At 52.4% G+C, this 25,930-nt stretch overlaps 1 protein-coding gene across 1 annotated transcript in view; it reads right to left on the bottom strand.

Annotated features, from left to right (window-relative positions):
* SLCO2B1 (solute carrier organic anion transporter family member 2B1) overlaps positions 1–19,628 on the bottom strand; it is a 49,756-nt gene extending 30,128 nt beyond the window's left edge. The window contains exons 1-4 of the mRNA XM_034074452.1: positions 19,517–19,628; positions 8,605–8,708; positions 601–738; positions 347–509 (exon numbers count right to left, since the gene is read on the bottom strand). Of these exons, the coding sequence (XP_033930343.1) occupies positions 347–509; positions 601–738; positions 8,605–8,685 (382 nt within the window). The 5' untranslated portion in view covers positions 8,686–8,708; positions 19,517–19,628. The remainder of the gene's footprint in view (positions 1–346; positions 510–600; positions 739–8,604; positions 8,709–19,516) is intronic.
* Positions 19,629–25,930: the final 6,302 nt, after the last annotated feature.

The following is a 25,930-nucleotide window of genomic DNA, read 5'->3' as shown; positions in this document are numbered from 1 at the left end:
CATGTGCATGAGGACAACTTGATTCAATGTATGGAAGATGAGAGCCCCAATGGCTGGAGAAGACCTTCCTGGTACCCAGGGTCTGTCTGCTGTGTGGATGTGCAGAAAACAAGGAGAAACAGAGGAACAGCCTATGTTCTGATTCTTTTCATGCCTGTCCCCATGGTTCCAGCTACCCCTGGCTCTGCTTTCCACCATCCATTGCCTGTTAGGACTGAGATGATTCCAAACCCAGACAATTCAAATTCTGTGAGGCAAACATACAGTTAGCATCTCCCAACCCCTCCAGGGAAGGTCTCATTGTTACTGTCCCAAAAGGCATAAGATAAGTTCCTAGAGTACCTACTGGCAACGGACTGGTCATACTTGTAGGGTCCCGTGATGAAGTGGGGCAGGGACATGAGGAACCCAGCCAGGGAGACGAGGATAGCACCGCAGCCGATGAAGCGAGGTCTGTGCACCCGGCTCCCGAAGTAACTGATGAAGACGATGAGCAGCGTGTTCCCAACCTGCAGCAGGACACACAGACCAGGAGGTCTCATTGGGGAGCAATGGGGGTGTGGGGAGAGCATTGGGCAGGAGAAGCAAGCTGGTTTTCACCTCATTGAAGGAGGCGAGCAGCCCCGAGGTCTGGCTGGAGAGCCCGTATCGTCTCTCGATGGTGGAGATGGAGCTCTTCAGGTACCCAGAGACCAGGAGCTGGGAGAGCTGCAGAAACCCATGGCAGAAAACAAAGAACTGCCAAGACAAAAAGAGAGCATCCAGCAGGGTTACTGTGAGCTGCTACACAACAGTGCAGCTCCTACACAATCACTGGCATCAACCTTTCCCCATGAGCCTTTGAATTACCCACCATCAATGGGCTTCTGAAAGGGGGTCATGGCCACTAAACAGCCCTCCACCAGCAACGACCATAGGGTCAGTGCTGGCGAGGAGGGTGCTGGAAGTGGCTTTGACAAACAGATCACATTTGGGATGCTGCAAGTTTGTGTTGGCTTCAACAGCTCCAACAGTGGGACATTGCACAACACTCCTGCTCCTGTCCATCCCAAGGCAAACAGCCATTCCCAGTGCTGGCAGCAGCTTTCCTGGGATGGGAGCAAGCCTTCCAAACAGCTTCTTTGGAGAGAAGCTCAGGGAGGATAACTTGGACTTCCTGCTTTCCTTTCCTTCTTGTGAAGCTCCAGATCCCAAGAGCACATCTCCTTTGGGTAATGTGATGGCTCTTTTCTATTCCTAGGAGGAAATGGTGTCAAAGACCATCACTTCCCACAGAAACATCTGACCTCATCCCTTACAGGGTTTGGGATGGGCTCAGCTGCCCACGAAAACACATGGCTCAGGCTGCCCCTCCATTAGCAAGAGCAGCATCCATCCTGCTCCTCACACAAAAGCATTTGGCAAGTGCCAAATGAACTGCCCCAACAGGGACAGAGACCACGTCCCCTTCACCCATGGCCCTGCAATGTGCTAGCAAAGGGAAGGAGCTGGCAAACCACCTCCTGTCCTGCTGCTCCATGGCTCATTCACAAGCATCCTTTCAGTCCCAAAATGAGGTAAAACAAACCAAGCATCACAAACAGCCACACACCCTAAGGAAACAGATGGCTCATAGAATCACAGTGTGGTTTGGGTGGAAGGGAGCTTAAATCCTATCCAGCTCCAACCCCTGCCCCGGGCAGGGACCCCTTCCACTGGAGCAGCTGCTCCAAGCCCCTGTGTCCAACCTGGCCTTGAGCACTGCCAGGGATGGGGCAGCCACAGCTTCTCTGGGCACCCTGTGCCAGCGCCTCAGCACCCTCCCAGGGAACAGCTTCTGCCTCAGAGCTCAGCTCAGTCTCCCCTCTCTTGGGCAGGTTCAAGCCATTCCCCTTGGCCTGGCCCTCCAGGCCCTTGTCCCAAGCCCCTCTCCAGCTTTCCTGCAGCCCCTTTAGGCACTGGAGCTGCTCTCAGGGCTCCCCAGAGCACAGCAGAGGGGCAGGATCCCCTCCCTGAGCTCACACTATGGGGTGCAGCCCTCTCATGCACTGGGTATCCTGGGTCCTTGCCGAGCTGCTGCCCTCAGCCTTGGATACAACCCCAGATCCACAGGCACTGCTTTAGGCAGAGCTGTTCCCATCCCCTGTCCAGGGCAGGGCATTGCTCTGGCTCTGTGTGTTCTGCAGCCAGCTCCCATCACACAGCAGCATCACCCAGAGGAGCAGCTCAGCCTGGCCTGGGTTCCTGCTGTGTCCATTCTGATCCAGGGCTGGAGCGTGGTCACTGCCAAACTGGACTGCTCTGTAAGCAGAGGGACAGTTTACAGCACAAAGAGGGTGGTGAAGCTCCCTTGGCTCCCTGAGAGCTGGCACACGGGTACCACCACCACAAGTGATGCGGTGGCATCACACAAGGCAGGATGCCAGCCAGGACCTTCCCCTTCCAGGCTCAGGTCACAGCCTATGTTTGGAGTAGGAAAACATCACCCAGCCACAGGGAAGCTTTCCCAGAGCCAGCTTTGCTAAACTCCTGCATTCCTGCAGTCCTCATTGGCTATTCCAGCCACTGCTTCCTGAATACACGAGTTCAGATGGAAATTCCAAAGCTAGATTCGTATTTCACCCAGGCAATCATACCCATTGGGCTGTGTGCTATACAGGGTCTTCATGACATCAGCTGCCCACTGCTGCTCCCCCATCCTCTTCAGCTCAGGTCAAAATGGGTTGGGAATGGGAATGTGGTGTGTTATTCTCCCCTACATTAGCACTTTAAAGCACTAAGTCCCGGCTCACTGTGGCTTGGTGTCAGCAGCAGGCAAGGACCCCAGCTCTGGCTCCAGGAGCTGTTTGCTGCTTGCCATCAGATCACAGCCCCACTGCTGACCTGCCAGGGACAGAAGGAGCAGACTCATGGGCTCCAGCTCTGCTGCATTGATCCGTGTGCTGCACACATGGTGCTGGGCTTGTCCTGCACACAGAGCCACTTGTTTACACCCCTGTATCTGCTCAGGACATCTGGCTCCTGACCTGGATGGGCAGGAAAGATGCTTTCCATGCCTGCAAGAAGACACCATCACTGACACCAGTGTGACCCCAGTAAACAGAGCTCTCCCTGAGGACCAGTTACTGCAGGGCATGAGCTCAGCTCTGCCTCAGAGCCACAGGCATCTCCCCGTTGCCAGAGGTCATACAGACATGCACAGCCAGGGTGAACTGCTGCCCCAGGAGCTCTCAGCAGGGCGAAGGGAGCCTGCTTTCATCTGAGCCTTTCCTGTCAGCAGAGCCTGCTCCTTCCTGCTCCCAGCAAGAGCAGGGGAAGCAGCAAACAGGGCTCTTATGAATGAAGGTGACACGTTAAAACCATATCCCAGGAAACAAATCTCCCAACCCAGAGCATCCCTGCCCAGACTGGGTCCTGTCCACTCACAAACCTACTGCAGGCTTGGAACAGGACTGGGACACCAAGAGCCCTGATTCAGGTCCCCTCCACTCTAATGCAGACTTAGTTTTGGCCATGTCCCAAAGGGTGAGTCTATACTTGCAAACAGAACAGGTCAGGGTCCGTTCTCTGATGCCAAGGTCAGTGGGAAGGGAACAGGCTGCACCCATCCAACCACACTCACTGAGCTGTCAAAACAGGCTGGTTTCACCCCAAATGCTTGCTAGGAATGGTCCTGCTCTTCAGACCACAGAATAGTTCAGGTTGGAAGAGACCTTAAAGCTTAAATCCAGTTCCAGCTTCCGCCTCAGAGCTCAGCTCAGCCTCCCCTCTCTTGGGCAGGTTCAAGCCATTCCCCTTGGCCTGTCCCTCCAGGCCCTTGTCCCAAGCCCCTCTCCAGATTCCCTATAGGTCCCCTTTAAGTACTGGAAGCTGCTCCAAGGAGCCCAGAAATGCGACCCCACCACGATGCTCATCACCAGAGGGGTTTGGTATCCCCCCAGCCAGTTGCTGCCTGCAGCTCTGCTCATCCAGACCAGAACCCTGCACTGCAAGGAGGATCCTGCACCTTCTGCAGCCCACAGAGCATCCCAGCCTGTGTCCCTGCAGTCTGCTGGGGTTAGGAGATGCCATCCACACCACAGGTCCTGGGGAATGAGCCATAGGGATGAGCCAGGGTCAATGCAAGGGTATGAGGACATCACTGGTGCTGAGACATCCTGAAGCTTAAGGAAACTGGAGGTGGACAACAGGAGTCCTGGGTAACACCAGGAGCTGGTGGGGGGGTTAAAGACAGCCCTGCAGGAGCCCACAGGCATGCACCAAGTCCCACAGAGGGAGCAGGGATGATGAAAGAGCTGCACAGGCATCCAAGAGCAGGATGAAAGGAAGGGAAGGAAATACCCAGGGGCTGCTCAGTGGAGCTGCTGGAGATCAAGCCATCAATAGCAGGTTCTAATTAGACACTTCCAGCTCTTCCCTTCAGCATTTGCCTTTTATACACTGAGTGCTACATGAGAGGAGCCAACACTGAACACTTCGCACTGCCTGTGTTGAAAGAGCAAAGACCAAGAGGTTTATAAGCCTCGATGTCCTTGTGGTAACTGCAGTAGGTGCTGCACAAAGGGGTTTAGACACAGAACAAATCAAGATGGAAATGGTTGCGAAGGAAGAACAAAGAGGAACACAAAGACCATTGCTCTCCAACCTCCACAGGGATACCAAGTCAATGGGAAATCACATAGAAAACCCCTCTCTTTTGCAGGATCTCCCAGTTTCTGTGTTTCCCATTGCCCCATGGTGGTGACTTACTTTCCTAATGGAGCAAAATGGAAGGCCTTGCAGTTAAAGCCGTATGAGTATCCTGCTTGTTCCTCAGGGACTCATTGTGGACAACCACACTCACCACGGGGCAGTTTTAGGCTGGGAAGTACCTTCATGGTGAGATAGAGAGCTGGTAATTGCTAGTGTGTGATTCCCAGTGTGCCCCATTGCAATGGGGTGATGGTGGTGGGTGGTCGAGCCCCAGCAGTGCATCTCTCACAGGGCTCCTATGGGGCCTCCCATAGTATTTGGACCATGGTATTTGAACAATGGTGTTTGGTCTAGGGCTGACCACACAGGCTCAGATGCCATCCTATGCCTTTCCCAGCTGGATCTGGGGCACAGTCCATGTTACAGGGCAGGATGTCACCTTCCCATGGCATCTGGTGACTTCTCCCAAGGACTTGAGGCTTGGGTCCCTTCATGCCTTGGACATGAGCTCAGCCAGCCTGGATCTGATGGGCTATCCCAGGAGAGGGTCTGAGGGTGACCTGGGTCTGCAGACCCCAACCCTTTCCCCAGGGCTGGATGCTGACAGTGGGATGCACCCATAGAAAGCCAGGAGCAACCCCAAGCCCAGCTCTTTCCCACAAATGGCTCCGAACACCTCCCTTCTACATCAGCCAAACTGAAACAACCCAGAGAACCCAAACAGGCGCTGGTGTAGCTGGGGAGGAAGGAAGGGAGAGGTTCATTAATGCCTTACTTCCATAAACAGCTGGAGGTGTTATTGTCAGACCCTGCTCAGGCTCTGGGTTGGGATCGCTCCCACCACAGCAACCAGAGCAGAAGCACAGGGTGCTTGGTACCAAGGGGCCTCTACCACAGACAACCCCATTGCAGGGCCAGAGGAGCAACCTTCCTCCTATGGGGATGTGCCACCCCCAGAGGGAAGGGCAGCATCCCTGCCAGGTCTTTGCTGAGGTGCCTTCACCCATAGGCAATGATGTCCCAATCCAATGTCTGCATCCACAATCAGCCCTGGGATGGGAGCATCTCCCCTCTAGCACACACTGAAGGAGGAGTTTCTCTGCCATCAATCATTAATATTGGAGGAATTCATTGATCTTCCGCTATTCTCTATGTTTTTATTTATAAATATGTAAAATATATGCACTATATTAAATTATGTTATAGAAAATTAGATTATTAAATATAACTTAATTATAATTCTTATTATAATTATATTTAATTATATTATGTCTATTAAAATATATATTTTTTCTGTATTTTATATCTATAAAATATGTTTTCTCTAGATATTTTTAACTGTGTTTTGCAGGCTCTGTCCTTGTATCTCGTCAGTGACTTATTGCTGCTCCCACTCCATACATGTAAGAGAACAGAGACCGAGACCAACTCAACCCTCAGCAGCCCCTAAACTGCAGACCTGGGGATTAGACCCCAGTATCTCCTCTCTTGGTGCTCTGCAAGCATCTCACAAAGCCTCCATGCTGATCCTAGTGTTGATCATGCAGTTTGGCAACAAACCCTGCACATAAGGGCTCTGAAAGCTGAACACTCCTGCCCCACTGCCACAGGGGGGTCCCCATCCTGCTGCTCCTATGGGTTCAGGAGGCTTCTGATGCTATTTTAAGGGAGGGTTTGTGCCTCAGCACATGATAGTAGCCTGTGCATTGGGCTGTGCTTATGGAGAGGGGAAAAGGGTCCCCAGTGAATCACCTTGTTCCAGTTTAATCCAAACCAGCTGCAGGTTATTGGGCACATCCTCGAGGTGCTGGATGACAACAATCAGAGTGTGCCAGGGATGGGAAGCACATGTCCATGGGATCACAGCACCCCTGTGGGGCCGCTCACCTTCCCCCACATGCCCTTACCAAGAGAGGCTTCATCAACCTCACCAATGGCACAATGCCTGAGAACATGGACCTCAGAGCAGTGACCACAGCAGCAACCACAGCTTCAATGTCCAAGTGGCCTTTCAGGTCTTCCAGATATCCCAGTTTTACTGGACAAAACCTCCTTCTGTTGACTGTAGTGGATCATACTATGGACTATGCTTTGCTGCTAAGCAATGAATCACTCCCAGCCTCCTTCCCTTCATCTGCAGATGAGCTGTTACCATAATAACCACATAGTCTTCCCAAAAAGGTTTCTCCTTCTGCAGCAGTCTCCAAAGAGGATCCCAAAGTCCTTCTCCATGTCTTTGCATAAGCAGCTTTTCCCAAACCCATGCATCCAGCATTGGATGCTTAATGCCCCTTGAAGCCAAGACAAGACATTGGGCTTCAATGGAAGGAGCAGCACACCTGATTTAACCTGCTCCGATGGCCTATAGGGATTCATACCCAGTACCTCTAAGCTTAGGGACCATCAGTCCCAGGACCATTCCCAGAATGGTCCTTTCAGCTGCATTTTGACACGTGGCAACCATCATGTCACCTTCCCTCTCTCTGGAGATACATCTATATATATAAACTGCAGCGCTGTGATTTTTGGTCCTCCAGCCCCGGCCAGCACATAAACCACATTGTGCAATGGCTTTGTGCTTCTGCAATAACAATTCAAACCCTGGGCTCGAAGCGATGTGCTCTGAGGAAGTCATTTGGAAACCGGACACGGTGACCTCACTTCTTGAAAGCAACTAAAAACCACACAAAAAGAAGGGAGATTGGGGAAAAACATCCTGTGCTGAGCACAGCTGTGTGCTTGGTGACATGCGTGGTCAGGGCAGCTCTGCCTTAGGGCTGGGAGCAGGTCCTGCAGCAGTTTAAATGTGACGGATAGAGCTGGAAAGGAGGATTTGCTCTCCTTGGCTATGGGCTGTAGCCAGGATAATGTTTGGCAATGGCAGGATAAGGCCTGGCCATGGCTTCATTGAGGTGCTATGATTGCTGCTTTGACCTAGGGAGATCCATCAGGATCTCCCTGCTGAGCTTCCCAAGCAGCATCCCAGCAGTGGGGTCTCCACCAAAACCCCTGCCCCTCTCAGGGTAGGATCCATAACAACCATAAGCTATAGGGGACATAGGCATTGCCCTGCCCAGGTCTGGCCTGAAATGCACTGCCCCCAAAGAGTTTCCTGTACATCTGCCTTCACAGATACCTGTGCTCCGCAAAGGAGGTGTTGATCCTGCACCTCAGCAGCTTTGGGCTCTGAAGCTTTGACCCCCTTTAGAACATCTCCATAGGGGAAAAAAGAAATCAATGGGGTTTCTTTTTAAAGCCCATTATGAGGTGACTGAAAATAGAACTGCTGAATGGATGGAACAGAGGATGAGGGTGAGTGCTCAGGGATGCAGGGGGTCAGCCCTCAGGGATGCAGGGCACCTCTGCTGTGCCCCAGCCTCTGCAGCTCTGCCTTGGTGACTTCTCTAGAGACTGGCTCTGGCTTATCACAGATCCATGGAATGGTTTGGGTTGGAAGGGACCTTAAAGCTCCTCCATCCCCAACCCCTGCCAAGGGCAGGGACCCCTTCCACTGGAGCAGCTGCTCCAAGCCCCTGTGTCCAACCTGGCCTTGAGCACTGCCAGGGATGGGGCAGCCACAGCTTCTCTGGGCACCCTGTGCCAGCGCCTCAGCACCCTCACAGGGAACAGCTTCTGCCTTACATCCAACCTGAACTTCCCCTGTTTCAGTCTGAACCCATCACCCCTTGTCCTATCACTGCAGTCCCTGATGAAGAGCCCCTCTCCAGCATCCTTGGAGCCCCCTTCAGACACTGGAAACTGCTCTGAGGTCTCCACGCAGCTTCTCTTCTCCAGCCTCAACAGCCCCAATGTTCTCAGCCTGGCTCCATACAGGAGCTGCTCCAGCCCCTGAGCATCCTCGTGGCCTCCTCTGCAGAAAGCCAAACTCCTCTTTACCAGATAACACCCTTTGTAATACAAGGAGGTGTTTACCTTGATACTGAGAAATGGGCTCCTGCAGAGTGTTCTCCGGGACTGCTCCATGTAGCTGCTCTTGGTGCTGGTACTTGTCATCCTGTCAGCTCAGCTTTATCCGCCTGCCAAAAGAAACCATTCAGCACAAGAATAAGTTGCTCTGCTTGAATCCGCCTTGCTCAGCACAGCCGAATCCCGTTGTGCTTTGTGAGCACCCACACAGCAGCACATGGTCCTCATAAGCAATTAGTGACTATTCCCAGCTTTCATTTTCTCCTTGCACTTGGCTTCTGCAAAGCAGCAGTTGGTGCAAAACCCTAATTGGGACTCCAAATAGGTTAAACACTGTTTGAGGTGTGTGAGGACAACAGTGTTTGAACATTGAAACCTGGACAGGGGCTTGGGACAAGGGGCTGTAGGGATGGGCCAAGGGGAATGGCTTGAACCTGCCCTAGGGGAGACTGAGCTGAGCTCTGAGGCAGAGGATTGGAACTGGGTGAACTTTAAGCTCCATTCCACCCAAACAGGTCTGAGTCTGGTGTTGTTATCTGGGTGAGTTCTGTTTACCACCCTTATCAGTGCCCCAGGTGAGGGGCAGAGAGCACCTCAGTCACTCCCAGCAGATACAGGACTGGGAGGAGCAACTGATGGAGCCAACGGTTGTGCTGCCCTTCAATGGAGAACCTCATGGAGTCCAACCTGGACAAGGGCAAAGTCCTGCCCTGGGGATGCCCCAGCATTGTCTGTTGGCCACCCAGCTCTGTAGGGTTGAACACAAGCCAGCAGGGAAAGCCGGCTGGGCTGCATTAGGAGGTGCATTGCCTTCATCTCCAGAGGTCCCTTCCAACCTCAGCCGCTCAGTGATGCTGTAATCAGGATTCCATAGGGGAAAGGGGGTAATTTTTTACTGTCCCAAGCTGTAGGACTCTATTTGCTGAGATCAAACCCTTTATATTCTTCACCCACATAAGACATCTTGGTTTCTTTTTGTCTGTTGTTGACCACATGCCTATATCAACCATCTAAATTAGTAAGCAGATCTCCAGACCCCTTATCCCCATCCTCAACCCTGGCTGCAAAGAGCATCCTAGGGGCTTCATATGGTGCCTAGGGCAGGCTCTGGTCTCCGCTGTGCTGGTGCAAACCTCTTTGAGCCTTATTCTCTTTCCTATGGGACTCTACTGTCCCATAGCAGCTCCTGGTTAGATAGAGCTGAGACCAGGATCCAGGCTCTGCACAAGGGCCTGTAGGAACAGGCCAAGGGGAATGGCTTTAACCTGCCCAAGAAGAGACTGAGCTGAGCTCTTAGGCAGAAGCTGTTCCCTGTGAGGCTGCTCTATATAAGCTCTATATCAGCTGTCTCAGCTTTCCAGGCCCATTTGCAATATACATCACATGGTGACACTGTAGTTGAAGGTCAATGCTATGGAGGGAGAAAAATACCCATGGCACTGGAGAGATGGGAAAAGGGGTCCAGAAGAAAGCCCCATCTGAGCATTAGCTCAGCCCTTGGATGGTGCTGGAGCAGACTTGTGCCAAGTGTGAAGGATCTGCCCAGACATGAAGATCCCACCAAGGTGATGCTATGGCTGAGGTCACATTTGCTGCTGTATGTCCTCGTGGGATGTAACCGGTTTCAGCTCCCAAGGCTGATGGTTGCAAGGGCCATGGTGTGCAGAATGAGATGGAGCAGCTTTGGAAGTGCTGCCTGCCCAAACTGCCTTCCCAATACACAACCATCACTCTGCCTGTCTGAGCATGGGTTTGGGGGCTTCCCTGCAGGCTCCGAGGTAGAAGAAGGGCTCAGCAAGCTCTTCTGCACCCCTCCATACACTGGGTGTCTGATGGAGGGTGCTGAGGCACTGGCACAAAGAAGCTGTGGCTGCCCCATCCCTGGCAGGGCATTGGAACTGGAAGAGCTTTAAGGCCCCTTTAACCCAAACCATTCCCTATTTCCACGATCAGAACCATCCTCTCCAGCCTCTCATTTCCACCATTTCCATGGGGTTTTCTCCCCTCCCTTCAAGGCTCCTCCCACCTAAACTGAACCATCCAAACAAACGTAAATCCATGGGAATCCTCCATCCCCCTCCCTTCTAACCAGCCACATCTGTGGCACGAATGATGTTTGGGAGGACGATGCCTTTGTTGGGCTTTAGTACCAGGCTTCCTGCTCCAGGAAGCTGCATTGTTTGGAGGCACGTTAAACCCATTAGGCTTGTTGTTGAGCACTCTAATCGATGTTTCCATCTCAGTGGCATCTGCAGGCTCTACAGCAAAGGGGGTGAAAGGCTTTGCCTTATTGAGTCCTTCCACTTCCCCCCTAATGAAAGCAAAGGAGCAAGTACCACAGCCTCAAACAGATTAACAAGTGAATGGGGTGATGTATATCCTAGCAAGGGGAGACTTAACAGTGGCACTTATACAAGCATTAAATGCAGTGCACAGGGGAGGTAAATCCAGGAGAGGGACCTGAGCTGCTGCATTAGAATCCCTACATCATCCTCTGCAAGCGCTTGCTGCCCTCAGCCCCATTGCCAGACAAGATATTGCTGCAACAAATACAGGATGGGATCGATACAGTGAATTCGATTGTGAATTACAGCATCTGAGAAGCTGCCCTGAGCCTCTGGAGGCTTGAGCAGAGCAGGAGCTAAAGCACCAGCCTGTCTCCAGACCACATTGCCTGTCTCTAGGAGCAGAGCTGGGATGAATCATGTACAGCCACTGAGTTTGCTGCTGGAGCCTCTGGGATGCTCAGGGGAGACACAGGAGAAAGAAGAAGGGTGGTAAGAGAGGAAGCAAAAGGAGCCTGAGCCTGGATTTCCAGGGACGGGAATGGCCATGGAGCTGGTAACCACTGCAGGCTTAGTGCCCTTCTTTCCCTGGTTATCCATAGGAATGCCTTTGCTGCCTCACCAAAGATGCACTCAATGAGACCCACAAACCCTGTGGTCTGTAGAGTATTTTGGTCCCTTGCCCATCTTTTTGAGGCCCTAAATGTGCACATCCTTTAACCCCTCTGGGTGTCCAGGAAGCTGCTGGACATGGAATTAGAGAATCAGACCATAGAACAGACTGGTTTGGGTTGGAGGGACCTTAAAGCTCATCTAGTCCCAACCTCTTGCAATGGGCAGGGACAACTTCCACTAGAGCAGGTTGCTCCATGCCTGGCATCCAATTAATCAGCCTCTTCCCTAACCAGCTTTCATGGTCTTCCCAGTAGGAGAAAATGGTAGAGAGCACTGGTAGAGCTGTGTTCACTAACCAAGGAGACTACGAGTTTTGGAATGCCATCCCTTGTATGGGAGAGCCTGACCCAAGCTCATTCCCAGCCCAGCCCTGCAGTACCAGGACCAACAGATCCCAACCTCGACTGCAGAGCAAGCTGCATCCCATCTTTGTGCCTCAGTTTCCCCAGGAATAAGCCAGGGAATAGACACCACCTGCCCCTATAGTGGGTTTGGGGAGCAGTGGATAAACTGGGACAGGCAAAGGCTGTGAATGGGGCAGCAGGAGCTGACTTAGCACAGCACTGGCCATACTGGGGAGGAAAAGGTGCTGTAAGAACCTTGCTCCCTCCCTCCCTGCAACTCCTGCACTGTGCCCTCAGCTTCAGGCACAAAGGACTTTGTCCTAAGCAATAAAGCACCATAAAGCTAAGATGCTGCAATGAGTTTCTGATGATTCCACAGCATCCCTGAGCATCTGCTCCAGGCCAAACCCCTTCCTCCAGCTCAAAACCAGGGGGTCAGACCAAGCTTATCCCATACAGAGGAGGGGTTTAAGCCAAGCAGCAAAGCATTGGTTTGAGTGTTGTGATGGGAGCAGCTCTGGTGCCTCTGCCCATTGCGAGGACTGATGGAAGTGGTGATGCCACATCTGCTCCAGTGGAAGGGGTCCCTGCCCGGATGGAACCAAAGGAGCTTTAAGGTCCCTTCAACCCAGTTCCAGGATTCCCTGCAGTGAGTGAGTGACACCCATGGGTGCTGGTTGGGGTCCTGCTGCGTGAGCCCCTGCACTGAAACAGGATGGGTGAAACCCAGTGGCCCATGCACCTCACTGGACTCCTACCACTGCTCTGAAAACCCTTGGGTTTGATGGGAGAAGCAACTTCACTGCAGAGTTTACCTGCAGGCACCTAAAGGAGCCATTTCCCACTTCATTAGGGTGCAGCAATGGCTGTAAGGGGCTTCATGCCAGGGTTGGTGATGCTGCTCACAGCCACCGGTCCTGCCACCACCGCCTGCATCCTACCCAGACCCAGCCTCTGGGGCTGTGTCTCCCTGGCAAATGAATTTCACACTCCAGATTTGGGGGAGAAAAGGTGAAATACATCACTGGGAGCTTCAACAGAGCAGTTTGGTGTCGTGAATCCCTCGCTGGGCTCAGATAACCCCTCTCGTCCTCTGTGTGTGCATGAAGGTAGCTATGGTGGAGGTGATGGATAAAGCTGAGCATGAGAGAGCAGCACAGGAACCCCAGGGCTGCTTCACTGTGCTGAGGAGGGGAAAGGAGGATGGATGGTGAAGTGCTCAGATGAAGATGCTCAGAGGGTTTCCAAGAGCAGAGCTGCTGTATGAGACAGAGGGATGTGGAGCTGTGATGGGAGCAGACACTGCCTGTGCTCTCTCTGCTTCCCATCCATGGTGAAGACCATCCCAGGAGGAGGAGACCCCTGCTCCTAAGGCATCTCCATGGGGAGGTGTATAGGGAGGAACCTTCCTTTGCTGTCACTCCTTGCCCACCATTGTGCTTTTTGGACATCCCTTCCCATCCCTGTATGGGGCAAGCTCACCCCCTTTGGTCACCAAGAGGCCTCCTCAAGCAGGACACGTTGTCCTGATGAATGTCTCATCCAGGACTGAAGTTAAGTGGTGGCACCAACTCCAGCTTGGCAGGAATATCCCATTGCCAGCAGCACCAGACCAACATGGAGAAACCCTGTCCATGGGGCTGGTTGCAGGAAAGGAGAGAGGATGCTGCCCTGGTGTTTGAAGCCTCATCCTGCACACATGGCATCCCATGGCCACAGCCCCAATGTCAGTTTAAAGCCATCCCCTTCTCCTATCCCTACATGACAAGGGGGAAGTGCCCCCAGACCTCCCAGTTCCACTGGGATTGGCACAATGTCCTGACTGGGATATCGGGGGACCGGTCCCAGTGGCACCAGCATCCTGCCCCATTCCCAAGGACATAAACCTATCACAAGCCCTTTATTAACAACAGCAGCACGGCTCCTGTGAGCTGAACAGGCACAAGCACGTGCTGGGCTCAGCAGAGCTTGAGTAAATAACAGCAAATGCAACAACACAGCAAATTAAACCCCAGCAGGGACACAGAATGGCAGCAAATATCCCAGAATCTGTCTTCCTGCTGCATAATTCCCATTTACAGGCAGTAAAACAGGAATGGTGTCAGTGTGGGTATTTATAAGCACGTTAAACATGAAGCTGGTTTGGAAGATGAGGGGGTGAAGATGCTCTGTAAGACAAGGGAAGACAAAGACAGTGTATACCCATCATTGCCTGCCTGGAAAACACTGGGAAAGAAAAGGGATGGGGACATGTGCCCAAAAGCTGTTTCTATCTTGCACCAATTGACAGAAGCAAAGTGCAAGTGAAATGAGCCCAACTCGATGCCTTCCCATAATGAGGAATGAGGATGACACATCCCAGCAGCCTCACGGGAACAGGACGGGAGGAAACCTGCGATGGAGAAGTTCAGAGATGAGAACAAAAGGGGAAACTGGTGTTGAAACCCATGGAACCAGCACGGGTGATGAGGGAGGCACCAGCCCTGCTCCAGCACTGCAAGATGCAGGGAAGGGATTGGAGCTCCTCTGGGGGTACCCAAACCATCCCCTATGGAGATGAGGAGCCGCAAAGGGGGATGTGGAGGAGATGGAGCCGTGGGTGCTGTCATGCAGATGTGGAGGTCACCTGGTCCTGCATCTGCAACTGGGGACCTCTGCCCCTGGATCACCTCCATAGGGAAAAGGAGGCTCAGGGGAGCCCTTATCCCCATGTGCCAGTGTTTAAAGGGTGGCTACAGAGGAGATGGAGACTTCCTTTGGACAAGGAACCCTATGGGAAAGCCAAGGGGTGATGGGCACAAGTTACTGCTGGGAGATTCCCATTGGAAACAACAGGGAAAATTCCCAGTGAGAACAAGCAGCCACTGGAACAATCTCCCCAGGGCAGTGGTGACTCCCCAGTGTTGAAGATGGGGCTGCCCAGGGTGCTGAGCATCCAGTCTGGGTCATGCTGTGCCTGGAGAGCTTGGAGCAGGTGATCCCTGAGGTCCCTTCCATTGGGATTCCAGGATTCCATAGCTCAATGTGTATTTGTTAATGGCAAAGGCAGCACAAATCCAGCCTGAGGACATGGTGGGAAGCAGCACTGAGCAAACCTGGGTTGTTTTGGGTGGTCATTTCTGAAGCACTGAAGGAGCTTCCTGCAGCTCTGCAGATGAAGGCCAGCAGAGCCATAAGCACAGCTTGGGACTGTCCCCATGAGCTGGATGACCTCAGTGCTGACACTTTCCATCATCATGCATCCTTGCCAAGAGGAAAGTGCCCATTTCAGGGCCTGAGGTGGCCTTTCCTGCAAGAGGGGAAAGCACCCAAGGCAGAATTGGCTCAGAGCACAGAGGGAAGGACTCGTAGTGGTCATGATGGGGCTGAGATCCACAGTCTCATTGAGTTACATGAGCCACAAGGCTGGGATTGCACAATAACATGAATCACTCACACACTTGTAGTTTCAAAGCTTGCCCAGGTCTATGGAGCCATCAGGAGTCTGGTACCCTCCATGATCCCCACTTGACATCTCACTCCTGCTGCTTCCCAATCACTTGTGGGATGCTTCCTGCTGTCTGCAAGAGTAACATCCCATTGAACCTTCCCACAGCTCCTTGTTGACCCATGTGAACCATGGGTCTGTCCATGCTGGCATCATGGAATCACAGCATCATGGAATGGGCTGGGATGGGTCCATTCCCAACCCCTGCCTGCAACAGGGACTCCTTCCACTGGAGCAACTGCTCCAAGCCCCTGTGTCCAACCTGGCCTTGAGCACTGCCAGGGATGGGGCAGCCACAGCTTCTCTGGGCACCCTGTGCCAGTGCCTCAGCACCCTCACAGGGAACAGCTTCTGCCTTATCTCCAACCTGAACTTCCCCTGTTTCAGTCTGAACCCATCACCCCTTGTCCTATCACTGCAGTCCCTGATGAAGAGCCCCTCTCCAGCATCCTTGGAGCCCCCTTCAGACACTGGAAGCTGCTCTGAGGTCTCCACGCAGCTTCTCTTCTCCAGGCTCAACAGCCCCAATGTTCTCAGCCTGGCTCCATACAGGAGCTGCTCCAGCCCCTGAGCATCCTTGCTTCTGCCTCAGATCCCATCTGCTCTTACGTCTCTCCAGTCTTACATCACTGTCTCCATTTCTCTTTAAGATGAACATTTTCAAGGCCTGGGGGCTCAGGGCAGGTCCTGAGATAGGTCACAAAGCTCCAAAGTCCCCATTTAGCAAGGTAACAGCTTGAGACACCAAGAACTGAATCCGTGGGATGGCTCAAGCCAGGGCACATGCATCTGGGTCTGGTTAAAGCTGAGCTCCAGCTACAGCATCCCCACGGAGCACTGGGAGCAAACTGGAGCCAGGAACCACAGAGGAAGCTGGGTTGGGATCTATTTTTGACCAGACCAAGGTCCCCAGAGCCCCAAAGCTGCTGCAAAGGGGAGGCAGCAAAGTCAGCAGCTGAGCAAGGCTGAAGGGCTGCATGAGGAGTGCTGGGGTGAGCCAGGATGAAGTACTTCAGAGCCTGGAAATGCCACCTAAACCAGCAGCATGGGTGGGAAAAGCAAGGAAATGGGAAGAGCAGGAGGGAAAATGAGGATAAATGAGGATATGTTGCAAAATAACCAAATAATATGATCCTATGTGGCACTTGGGGATGTGGGTTAATGGTGGACTCGGCTGTGCTGTGTTAATGGCTGGGCTCAATGCTCTTAATGGTCTTTTCCAGCCTAAATGATTCCATACTTCCATGACTCTATAATAAGCAACTAGAAGGAGGGCTCTCATAGGAGACAGGTACAACAATGGGAGGAGATGCTCCTTTCTAATGCTTTTCCCCTTTCCAGCATCTTCTGCCTGAGCACAAGGCACCAGAGACTGGTGCAGGGAGGGAGGGAGAAGTGTAAGTCATGAAATACCTGCTCTCAGCTGGTTAAAGGCCTTTTGGTGCAGATCAGTGTGGTTGGAGCACTGGTGAGAAATCAGATCCCAATGGGAGCCTGAAGAAAGGATGCTCCGTTGCCCACTGGAGCTGTATCAGTCACAGCAGGATACACTGCACTGCCTCTAATGGGAGCTGTGGAAGGTTATCATAGACTGCTGGTAGGGTGAAATATAGACGTGCACTTTGATAAGCTCCTGAAGCAGCTCAGCTCTGGCCTGTCTGTAGCTGTGTATCCCTGGTGCTGCTCATAACCTGCCCCAAATGTCTCTTTTTTGCCCCATTTGTCCTTATTCTTTGATTTACTCCAACATCCTCATCTGGCATTTTCCTTTCTGGACCTGGAGCACTAAGTGCAGCAGTGAGGAGCTCATGGAGCCATGGAATGGATAGGGTTGGAAAGGACATCAAGATTATCTGAAAGCACCTAAAGATCACATAAAGCAACCTTAAGATCATCTAAGGTTGGGCATGAAGCAGCAGGACCAGAGAGCATCACGGTCTAGAGGTCCCATATGTTTTAAGGTGCATGGCAGGGATTCCACTGGAGAATCCCATTTCAAACCCTATGGAAAGGTACCTGAGCACATACCCAAGTGAGACAGGAAGGAAGGAGGGAGGGATGTGCCCTTCTGACACAATAACTGCCCCAAAGCACCAGAGATACGGGAGATCCAGGGTGAATCCCTGCACACACCTTGCAAACGCCTCGGGCATAACGTGCCTCGTATGCAAAGAGGAAAACCTGCTCAGGAACTGGAGCACTAACAGGTTTTACAGCCTCTGAGATGGACATCAAGGATCCTTGAGCAACCCTGAGCCTGCGCAATGAGGTTTCCCACATAAACCCTCTCCCTGCAGCCTGGATGCATGGCTAAGGATGGGGCAGCCTTGTCCCTGGCTGAGCAGATCCCACTGGCACAGGGTGCCCAGAGAAGCTGTGGCTGCCCCATCCCTGGCAGTGCTCAAGGCCAGGTTGGACACAGGGGCTTGGAGCAGCTGCTCCAGTGGAAGGGGTCCCTGCCCATGGCAGGGGTTGGAGCTGGAGGAGCTTTAAGGTCCCTTCCAACCCAAACCAGGTGGGATTCTATGGTTCTACACTGATCTGCAGGGGCTGGAAGCAGAGGGTACGACAGCTCCCAGCCAGGGTGGGATGTCTCCCTACAGCATCCCTGTGCAGCCACCCCCATTGTCTCCATGCCCACCTGGGACAACCAAAACTCAACAGACGCACCGAGCATGGGCAACACATGATCCACTGGGTTCTGTGAAGCACAGAGCCTTCTTCCAGCTTTTACACTCATGGAATGGGTTGGGATGAAGGGACCTTAAAGCTCCTCCATTCCCAACCCCTGCCTGGGCAGGGACCCCTTCCACTGGAGCAGCTGCTCCAAGCCCCTGTGTCCAACCTGGCCTTGAGCACTGCCAGGGATGGGGCAGCCACAGCTTCTCTGGGCACCTGGCCAGCGCCTCAGCACCCTCACAATAAGGAGCTCCTGCCTAAGAGCTCAGCTCAGTCTGATGTCTCTGATCCTGAATCAATCTCATCTCTAACTGTTAGAACTCAGGGTTTCAGGACACAACATCTCCACCATTGCAAGCCCCAGGCAGAACCAAGAAGGATGCTTCCCCCCAGGTCACATAGACAAAAGCTCAGCAGGATGCTGCAGGAGCAGGCAGAGGCAGCAGCTCAGCCCTGAACACAGGGTTTGGCCCCAGGCTCTCCCCTGAGCAGCAAATGCACAAGAGGGTTACAACCACACAACAAACAAGAGGAATGCAACCCATCATCGGCCTGTTTGCATCTTCACCCACAGCCTCTTCCCTCAGCATTAACCCTTTCCTGCTCCTTGCCACCAGTTCTCCCAGAGCCAGAAGCTCCCATCAGCTTCTCATAACCAAGCATAGAATCAATTGCACTGGGAAAGACCTTTAGGATCATCAAGTCCAGCCATTAAGCAGGAGCAGGTCCTGCTCTGGGTGGGTGTCAATAGGCTCCTCTCCAAGCCATGTGCTGCTGGAGATGCCTGGGTTTGGTGCAGGAAATGCCTGGGTTTGGTGCTGGGGATGCATGGGTTTGGTGCTGGAGGTGCCTGGGTTTGGTGCTGGAGATGCCTGGGTTTGGGGCTGGAGATGCCTGGGTTTAGTGTAGGAGATGCCTGGGTTTGGTGCTGGAGATGCCTGGGTTTGGTGCAGCAGATGCCTGGGTTTGCCCACGGTCCCAACACTGCCAGGTCAGCTCCATGCCTGCCTGGCTCCCACCCCGAGCCCCCACCAAGCCCTGGGGTGAGCAGACGCATTGCCATAAGTGCCATAAGAGAAGCAGCAGAAGTGCGAGAGACACGAACTGTGGCTGGGGCTGGGGAAGGTCCCTGCATAGGGAGGAACAAGCGGAGCTGCCCCAGTGGCACAAAGCACTCGGGTAGATAAGAACCAGCAGAGAGGAAGCCCCAAAACCCAAGTGCAGAGAGCGCCCGGACACTGGGATCGCTCCTGCGCTCCCTCCCCTCCAGCTTCCAAGCTGCTGGAAAACTGCAGCTCCGGAGCCGGATGGTTCGAGGAGTCTTGCAAAACACCACAGGGAAAAGCAACGGGAGCAACTTCCCATGAGCCCTAATCCCGACCTGATCTCAGTACCAGCCTCAGCCGCAGCAGCTCCCTCCGAGCCCAGCCTGCCGCTGCCATACTCACAGTTCCAGGGCTCTCCCGATCCCAATCCCACTGCTCCAGGAGCACTTTTCCTCTGCCAGCGGCTGCTGGGGCCATTCGGTACTTGAACTTCCAGCCTGGAGGTGGGGAGGGCTATGGGGAGGGCTGTGGGGAGGTGGGGCTTAGGCTGCAGCTCCCAAAGCCGGGCTATGTTTGAACCCAAACTGTTGCAACCCCTCTCAATAGTCTCTTTTGCGGCTCTCCTTAAGTTCCAGCCCCAAAGGGCAGAGCAGCCCCCGTGCTTTGCTGACACAGAGCTTTGCAAACTGCTCACACAGCCCCAGTCCCGACCCCATCGCCCATCCCCACCACTCAAGGGTCCCATCCCTCCGCAATGATTTCCTTGTTCATTGTCCCATTCCTTTTGCTTTATCTGCATTTATTCCTTTAATGTTCAAACCCTGGTGTTATCCTGGGATCTGTGATCAGGTTCCTTCTATAAACTTGGGTTATTTATTTCTCAGTAGCTCTCCCAATTTCTTTCTGCACAATCACTGAGGTGTTTCCAGATAAAAACCAGAGGAGTCAACAGCTCCAGTTAAAGCTGTCAAAGGAAAACTGGGATTTCTCCCATAGGGATCCTTTTCTGTTTGCACAGAGAAGCTGTGGCTGCCCCATCCCTGGCAGTGTTCAAGGCCAGGTTGGACACAGGGGCTTGGAGCAGCTGCTCCAGTGGAAGGGGTCCCTGCCTGTGGCAGGGGTTGGGAATGGAGGAGCTTTAAGGTCCCTTCAACACGAATCACTTTGTGGTTCCATGATGCTGCACTGTGGGGACCAGGGCAAAGTCACATCCAAGGGGAACAGAAGGTACCAGGAGCAGATGGAGAGACCTTTGGTGGATTCCCCATTCTCCTTTCATCCCCAAAGCCACAAGCTCCCAGATGGACTCTCCAAATGGGATATTTTACAGCTCACAGTGCATTAACAGCAAGTAAGGCACAGCCACACTTTCCTCCTGCCATTTCTTGTTAGGGTCTGAAGGATGGGATGACCAAGCCATGGGAAGCACAGCATATTGTGGAGAGGGCCTTGCTGCTTCCAAAGGCAGATTATCTGCTTTCCTGCTCAACCTCATTAAACAGCAATTAAACAAGCACTTCATTAGCTCGAGCAGCAGAAACACATCTTCCTAAGTAGGAGAGGGGCTGAACCAGCATGTTCAAAGCTGCTCTTTGCCCAAGTGACCCTGGGCTGTCCTCCCAAGCAGGGCTGCATCAGGCAGATAGTGCAGAAACTCCATCAGCTCCCGTTGGCTCTGCAGTATCCCAGGAAGGCTTTATTAGATCTAAAGAATGTATTATTAATGTTTCACAGCTACATAATTCCTTCCTATTCAGAGCGTGTAAGGATTGTCCCCCAGGATACACAAACTGTGCTTAATTTGGGGGTGGGAGCTCCTCAGTAAGCAGGGGATAACAGGGGAGACTTCATCTAGAGAGGAGCAAGAGGCAGGCACTCGGAGTGGTCCAGATGACAGATTCATCACCCCCCATGCATATAAAGCAGCATGGACACCCCTTTCAGCATCAACATCACACTGTGATATTGCATGAAAGAAGAGCACCATCTATCGACTCCTCTTCCTCAGCACCTCATTCCTGGGAGCCAACATGAGTTTTGCCAGCGCACAGGTTGTGCTCCATCCCAGACCCTGGGTGTTTGTACCCTCAAAGGCAGAGGAGCATCATCTTGTTGCTGGTCCAAGCTCAATGGCTCCGCACTGGGTTGCATCTCCATGGTCAGACAGGCTCCTTCTGCAGCCCCAGAAGCTGCTCTTTTCCCTTGTAGGATGCAAACAGCTTTATGTAGCTATATATGAACTGATGTGGGAAAGGGATGCAGGTGGAACACTGGTACAGAGAAGCTGTGGCTGCCCCATCCCTGGCAGTGCTCAAGGCCAGGTTGGACACAGGGGCTTGGAGCAGCTGCTCCAGTGGAAGGGGTCCCTGCCCATGGCAGGGGTTGGGAATGGAGGAGCTTTAAGGTCCCTGCATCCCAACCCATTCCATGACCCTATAAAAGCCCCTAGAAGGAGCCCGTTTCTCCCGGTGCAGCAGCCCCATTGGTGCCGGCTCGGAGCCATCCCCTGCCTATTGCTGCCACTCTCTGACCAAGAGCTTTCCTGCAGCTCTCCCAGCTTTTAGGTCACTGCAAGCATTTGACCTCCAGATGTTTGCACCTGAGACCCGCAGAGCATCCCGGGTGAGTGAATGGATCATTCCCATTGCAAGCCTAAAGGATGCTACGTTAGTGAGCTCCTATCTGCCCAGGCTCTGCTGGTTACTGCAGCTCTGCTCTTGGTCCAAGAGTTAAGGACCAGCTCTATGACCTGCATGGGAAATGGGACCCATTTCCACGTATGGGACTAAGACCGATGCTTTTCTGCTGCAGGGTTAGGGAAAAACCATCTGGATTAGGGCTGGGATTTCCCATCTGAGCTCTGCTGACGTTCTACAGGGAGCCAGCCAAAATCCAAGGGCAAATGCTTGGAATTCTGCAGGAATTGTTTGCAGAAATGGGATCTAAACTGGGTGTCTGGAAGACACCAACGGTAAAAAGCCACTTCCTATATATTAGGGGCTGCTTTGGAATCCTTGCCTTGCCTTTTAATGCATGGAGGAGTTGCACTGAGATCTGTCAGCAGCACAGGCGTCAGTGCAGGGTGGGTTCAGAAGAGGAAAGCCAAGGACAAAACCAGAGGCTGAGCTCACAGCTCCCTTTCCTGTCCCCGAACCACGGGACTTTCCTTCCTGTCCTGGAGAAAGAAGACTCCTATGGGCTGTGCATATGCAGTGGGAAGTGTCCTCATTGTCCTGCTGCTGAGCTTCACCCCACAGAGCAGCTAAGAGGGATGTATTCAACTGAAGCATCAATCCGTATGAGTGGGCAGTGCCATAGGGAGCAAGCAGCAGCAGAGCTGGGTCCAACATCTGCAGCAACAGCTGGGAAAGGCCAGGGTGAAATCCTGCCCTGGGTGAGGCAGAGGAAAGCAGGAGAAAGGGGAGAAGTCCAACTTTCCCATTGTGTTGCTGCCAACACGCTCCCATGGGCACGGCTATTTTGGGATAGCATCTCCTGATGTGTGAGATGCCTCCAGCCTCGGAAAAACCCCTCTCCAAACGGGAGAATGGGGGTGGTTGTTCTTAGGAATAACACAGAAGGGATAACACTTCCTGAAGGATGTGCTTTGGCTTGGAAACCTTCCATGGGGGATTAACACCATGCTCAGCAGCTGCCTGAGCTCAGCGCGTTGATGGTACCGCATAATGGCACAAGATGCACTTCTGGGCACCTTTGGAGCCTATTGATGCACTTTGCTCCTCGGGGATGTGGTGTCAGACGCTGAGTTATGGGCAGAGCCCATCACGCTGCTTGGAATTCAGTTTGAGAAGAGAAACCAGCTTGCAAGTCATGGTTCTCTGCAGGCCGGTCCAGGTTTCTATCACTCGCTGCATCTGAGTGCTGGGTGTTAATTATGAGACTTAATGGCTTGATATAAGGGCATATGGCTAAAACAGGAGCATATACATCACAAGAGTGCCCTGAAACTACTGGTTTTCTATCTCCTTTCCTATTTTTTTATGGAAAACAAGGTTTTTCCTTGGTCAAGGATGTCAACTTAAACCTGTCACCCTTTCAACACAGCTTTAAAATGCAGAAGGTGCTTTGCAACACCTTCATTATCCACAGTCTTTCAGTCAAATTAATGGCATTTGTGATGGCAGCAGATTAATTTAATCAGAGAACCATAGGATTATAGACTCATGGAATGGTTTAGGATGAAGGGACCGTAAAGCTCATCCAGTTCCAACCCCCTGCCACAGGCAGGGACACCTTCCACTGGAGCAGCTGCTCCAAGCCCCATCCAACCTAATTGAACTTAATGTATGGGAAACATCCCCCTGACCATGTCCAGTGTGAGCAGCTTGACTCACACCTAATGAGGAGATGCAAGGTCCTGCTATCTCCTGCCATTCCCTAAAGCATCTCTATCTGTGCAGGCTTCCAATTAGTCTTAATTGCTTCTAATGCCCTAATTGCTGATAGCAGTGGCATGAGGAGGGGCAGAGCTTAGGATGAGAAGCAATTAGTTCCTAAGCCAGACTCTGCACCCGGTTCACTGCGGGCACCACTGGGTGCTGAATAATTCAATGAGTTCCTGCTTCTTGGAAGCGTCTGATTCACAGTTGTTATTGGAGTGAAGCTTTACATTAACTTATAGACAGGAGGCCTGGGAAGAACTGTGCTGTTATCAGCTCAATTATAATTGCAATGCACTTTGTGTGTACTACAGGAGGCCAAATAAATTGCTCAGTGCGTTAATGGTGTTTCAGGCCTGATAAAGCAATGAATTCCTCCCATTTCCACCACTTTTTCTCTGGTTTGGAAGGTGTTTGCTACCATCTATCAAGTGAAATATAATCCCACCAAGGGCAGAGCCAGTCAAATCCAATGGGATGAGGAAGAATTGCAGTTGGCTTCTAGAATGGGAAAATCTTGGGAAGGAAAACCAGGCTCTATGGCCCAGCAATGAGACTTGTCCTGGATGGGCTAAAGTCATTGAAATGAATCATTTTGATGTTATAAAAATCCATCTGGGAGAAATTCAGTTCAAAATCAGGGAATCAGAGAATCAAATAGGTTGGGAAAGACCTTTAAGGTTATCAAGTCCTCACTCTTGGATGGGAGATACCATCATTCCAATAAACACAGCCCATGGAAGGAATGAGATGGGAAAACCCTCATGGGAACAGAAGGACTTGGGGAGCAAACACTGCAGGTTAAGGATGGTTGTGGTTTCTTATCACGTCCTCACCAGGACAACCAAGCAACAACAACAAAGATCCTGGAATTGCTCTGCCCTGGAACAGACCTTGTTGGGGAGGAGGCCAGTGAAGATGCAATAGGGTTGCATGATGAGCAGCTCTTCATACAGAGACTTCACCCATATGGCTTTCACCCACAGACCCTGAATGAGGAGCAGAGGAAACAAGCAGGGAGAGCAGGGAAGGAGCAGGACACAGAGGAGGAGTCAAGACCCACACAGAAGTAGGGTTAGTCCTAACAGGGGTAGAAAAGAGGGATAAAGATGATGATGGATCAAGTCTACCCAACACCCCAGATATATCTTAATGCAAGGATGCATCTTTATGCATCATACTTTGCTTAGAAAGGTTGGACCAGATGATCCTTGAGGGCCTTTCAACCTGGAATTCTAGGATTCTATGATCCATATTGATTTTCAGGTCAGTGTTCACCTAAAGGTGAACTACAGCTTGGAGCAAAGTAGATGCCTACAGTGGAGAGGAATGGACAGAGCCAGAAATGATGGAAGAGGAATTTTGGACATGCTTGGATAATCAAACATGGAATGGATTGGGATGAAGGGACCTTAAAACTCATCTAAAGCCATGGGCAGGGACCCCTTCCACTGGAGCAGCTGCTCCAAGCCCCTGTGTCCAACCTGGCCTTGAGCACTGCCAGGGATGGGGCAGCCACAGCTTCTCTGGGCACCCTGTGCCAGCGCCTCAGCACCCTCCCAGGGAACAGCTTCTGCCTCAGAGCTCAGCTCAGTCTCCCCTCTCTTGGGCAGGTTCAAGCCATTCCCCTTGGCCTGGCCCTCCAGGCCCTTGTCCCAAGCCCCTCTCCAGCTTTCCTGCAGCCCCTTTAGGCACTGGAGCTGCTCTCAGCTCTCCTCAGCCCTCTCTGTTGGGGTCACACAGAATAGCCTCAAAGTATTGATATTTAATGGGGTTTTTCTTGCTTTCCCATGATCAGCAGCCTCACAGCAAAGCTGATGCTCTCCATCACTGACCTCTATTTTACACCAACAGAGCCTGCCATGAGCAGGACCCTCGGCCGCCTCTCCCAAGGGCTGAGCTCAGCTGTGGCACCATCAGAATACTCCCAAGGCACAAAGCCACCTTCTCATTAAACCAGAGCAATTCCAGGAGAGGGGAATGTCCCCATCTGAGCCATTCCCTGCTTGTGAGGAACCCAGACAGGCTGCAGGAGCAGTTAAGAAGAGGAAACCCATGCCCAGGTGGCCAGGAGCCCATTTCATCCAGGAGATGGTCCAACAATGGCCCCAAGAGTATAACCATTAACAGCTCCAGGTTCCCTGAGTCAGAACAGTCATTAACTATTTAGCAAGCCTCAATTTCTCTTCCGCTGACATTCCAGGTCCTTCCTTGGACTCGTGTCTGCTTTATCTCATAGCATCCCATAATAGGGAGCTTCAAGATAAGATAGATGGGACCCCAGCATGGAGAGCCACCTCCTCCTGTTTGCTTTGATGCAACTTGTGGTGGCTTCATTGGATGTCCCTGGAGTCACAGATTGGAACTGGAGGAGCTTTAAGGTCCTTTCCAACCCAAACCAGTCTGGGATTCTATG

The sequence above is a fragment of the Melopsittacus undulatus genome, chromosome 2, assembly GCF_012275295.1.
Source record: "Melopsittacus undulatus isolate bMelUnd1 chromosome 2, bMelUnd1.mat.Z, whole genome shotgun sequence".
NCBI lineage: Eukaryota > Metazoa > Chordata > Aves > Psittaciformes > Psittaculidae > Melopsittacus > Melopsittacus undulatus.
This window is presented reverse-complemented; position numbering and strand designations above follow the sequence as displayed.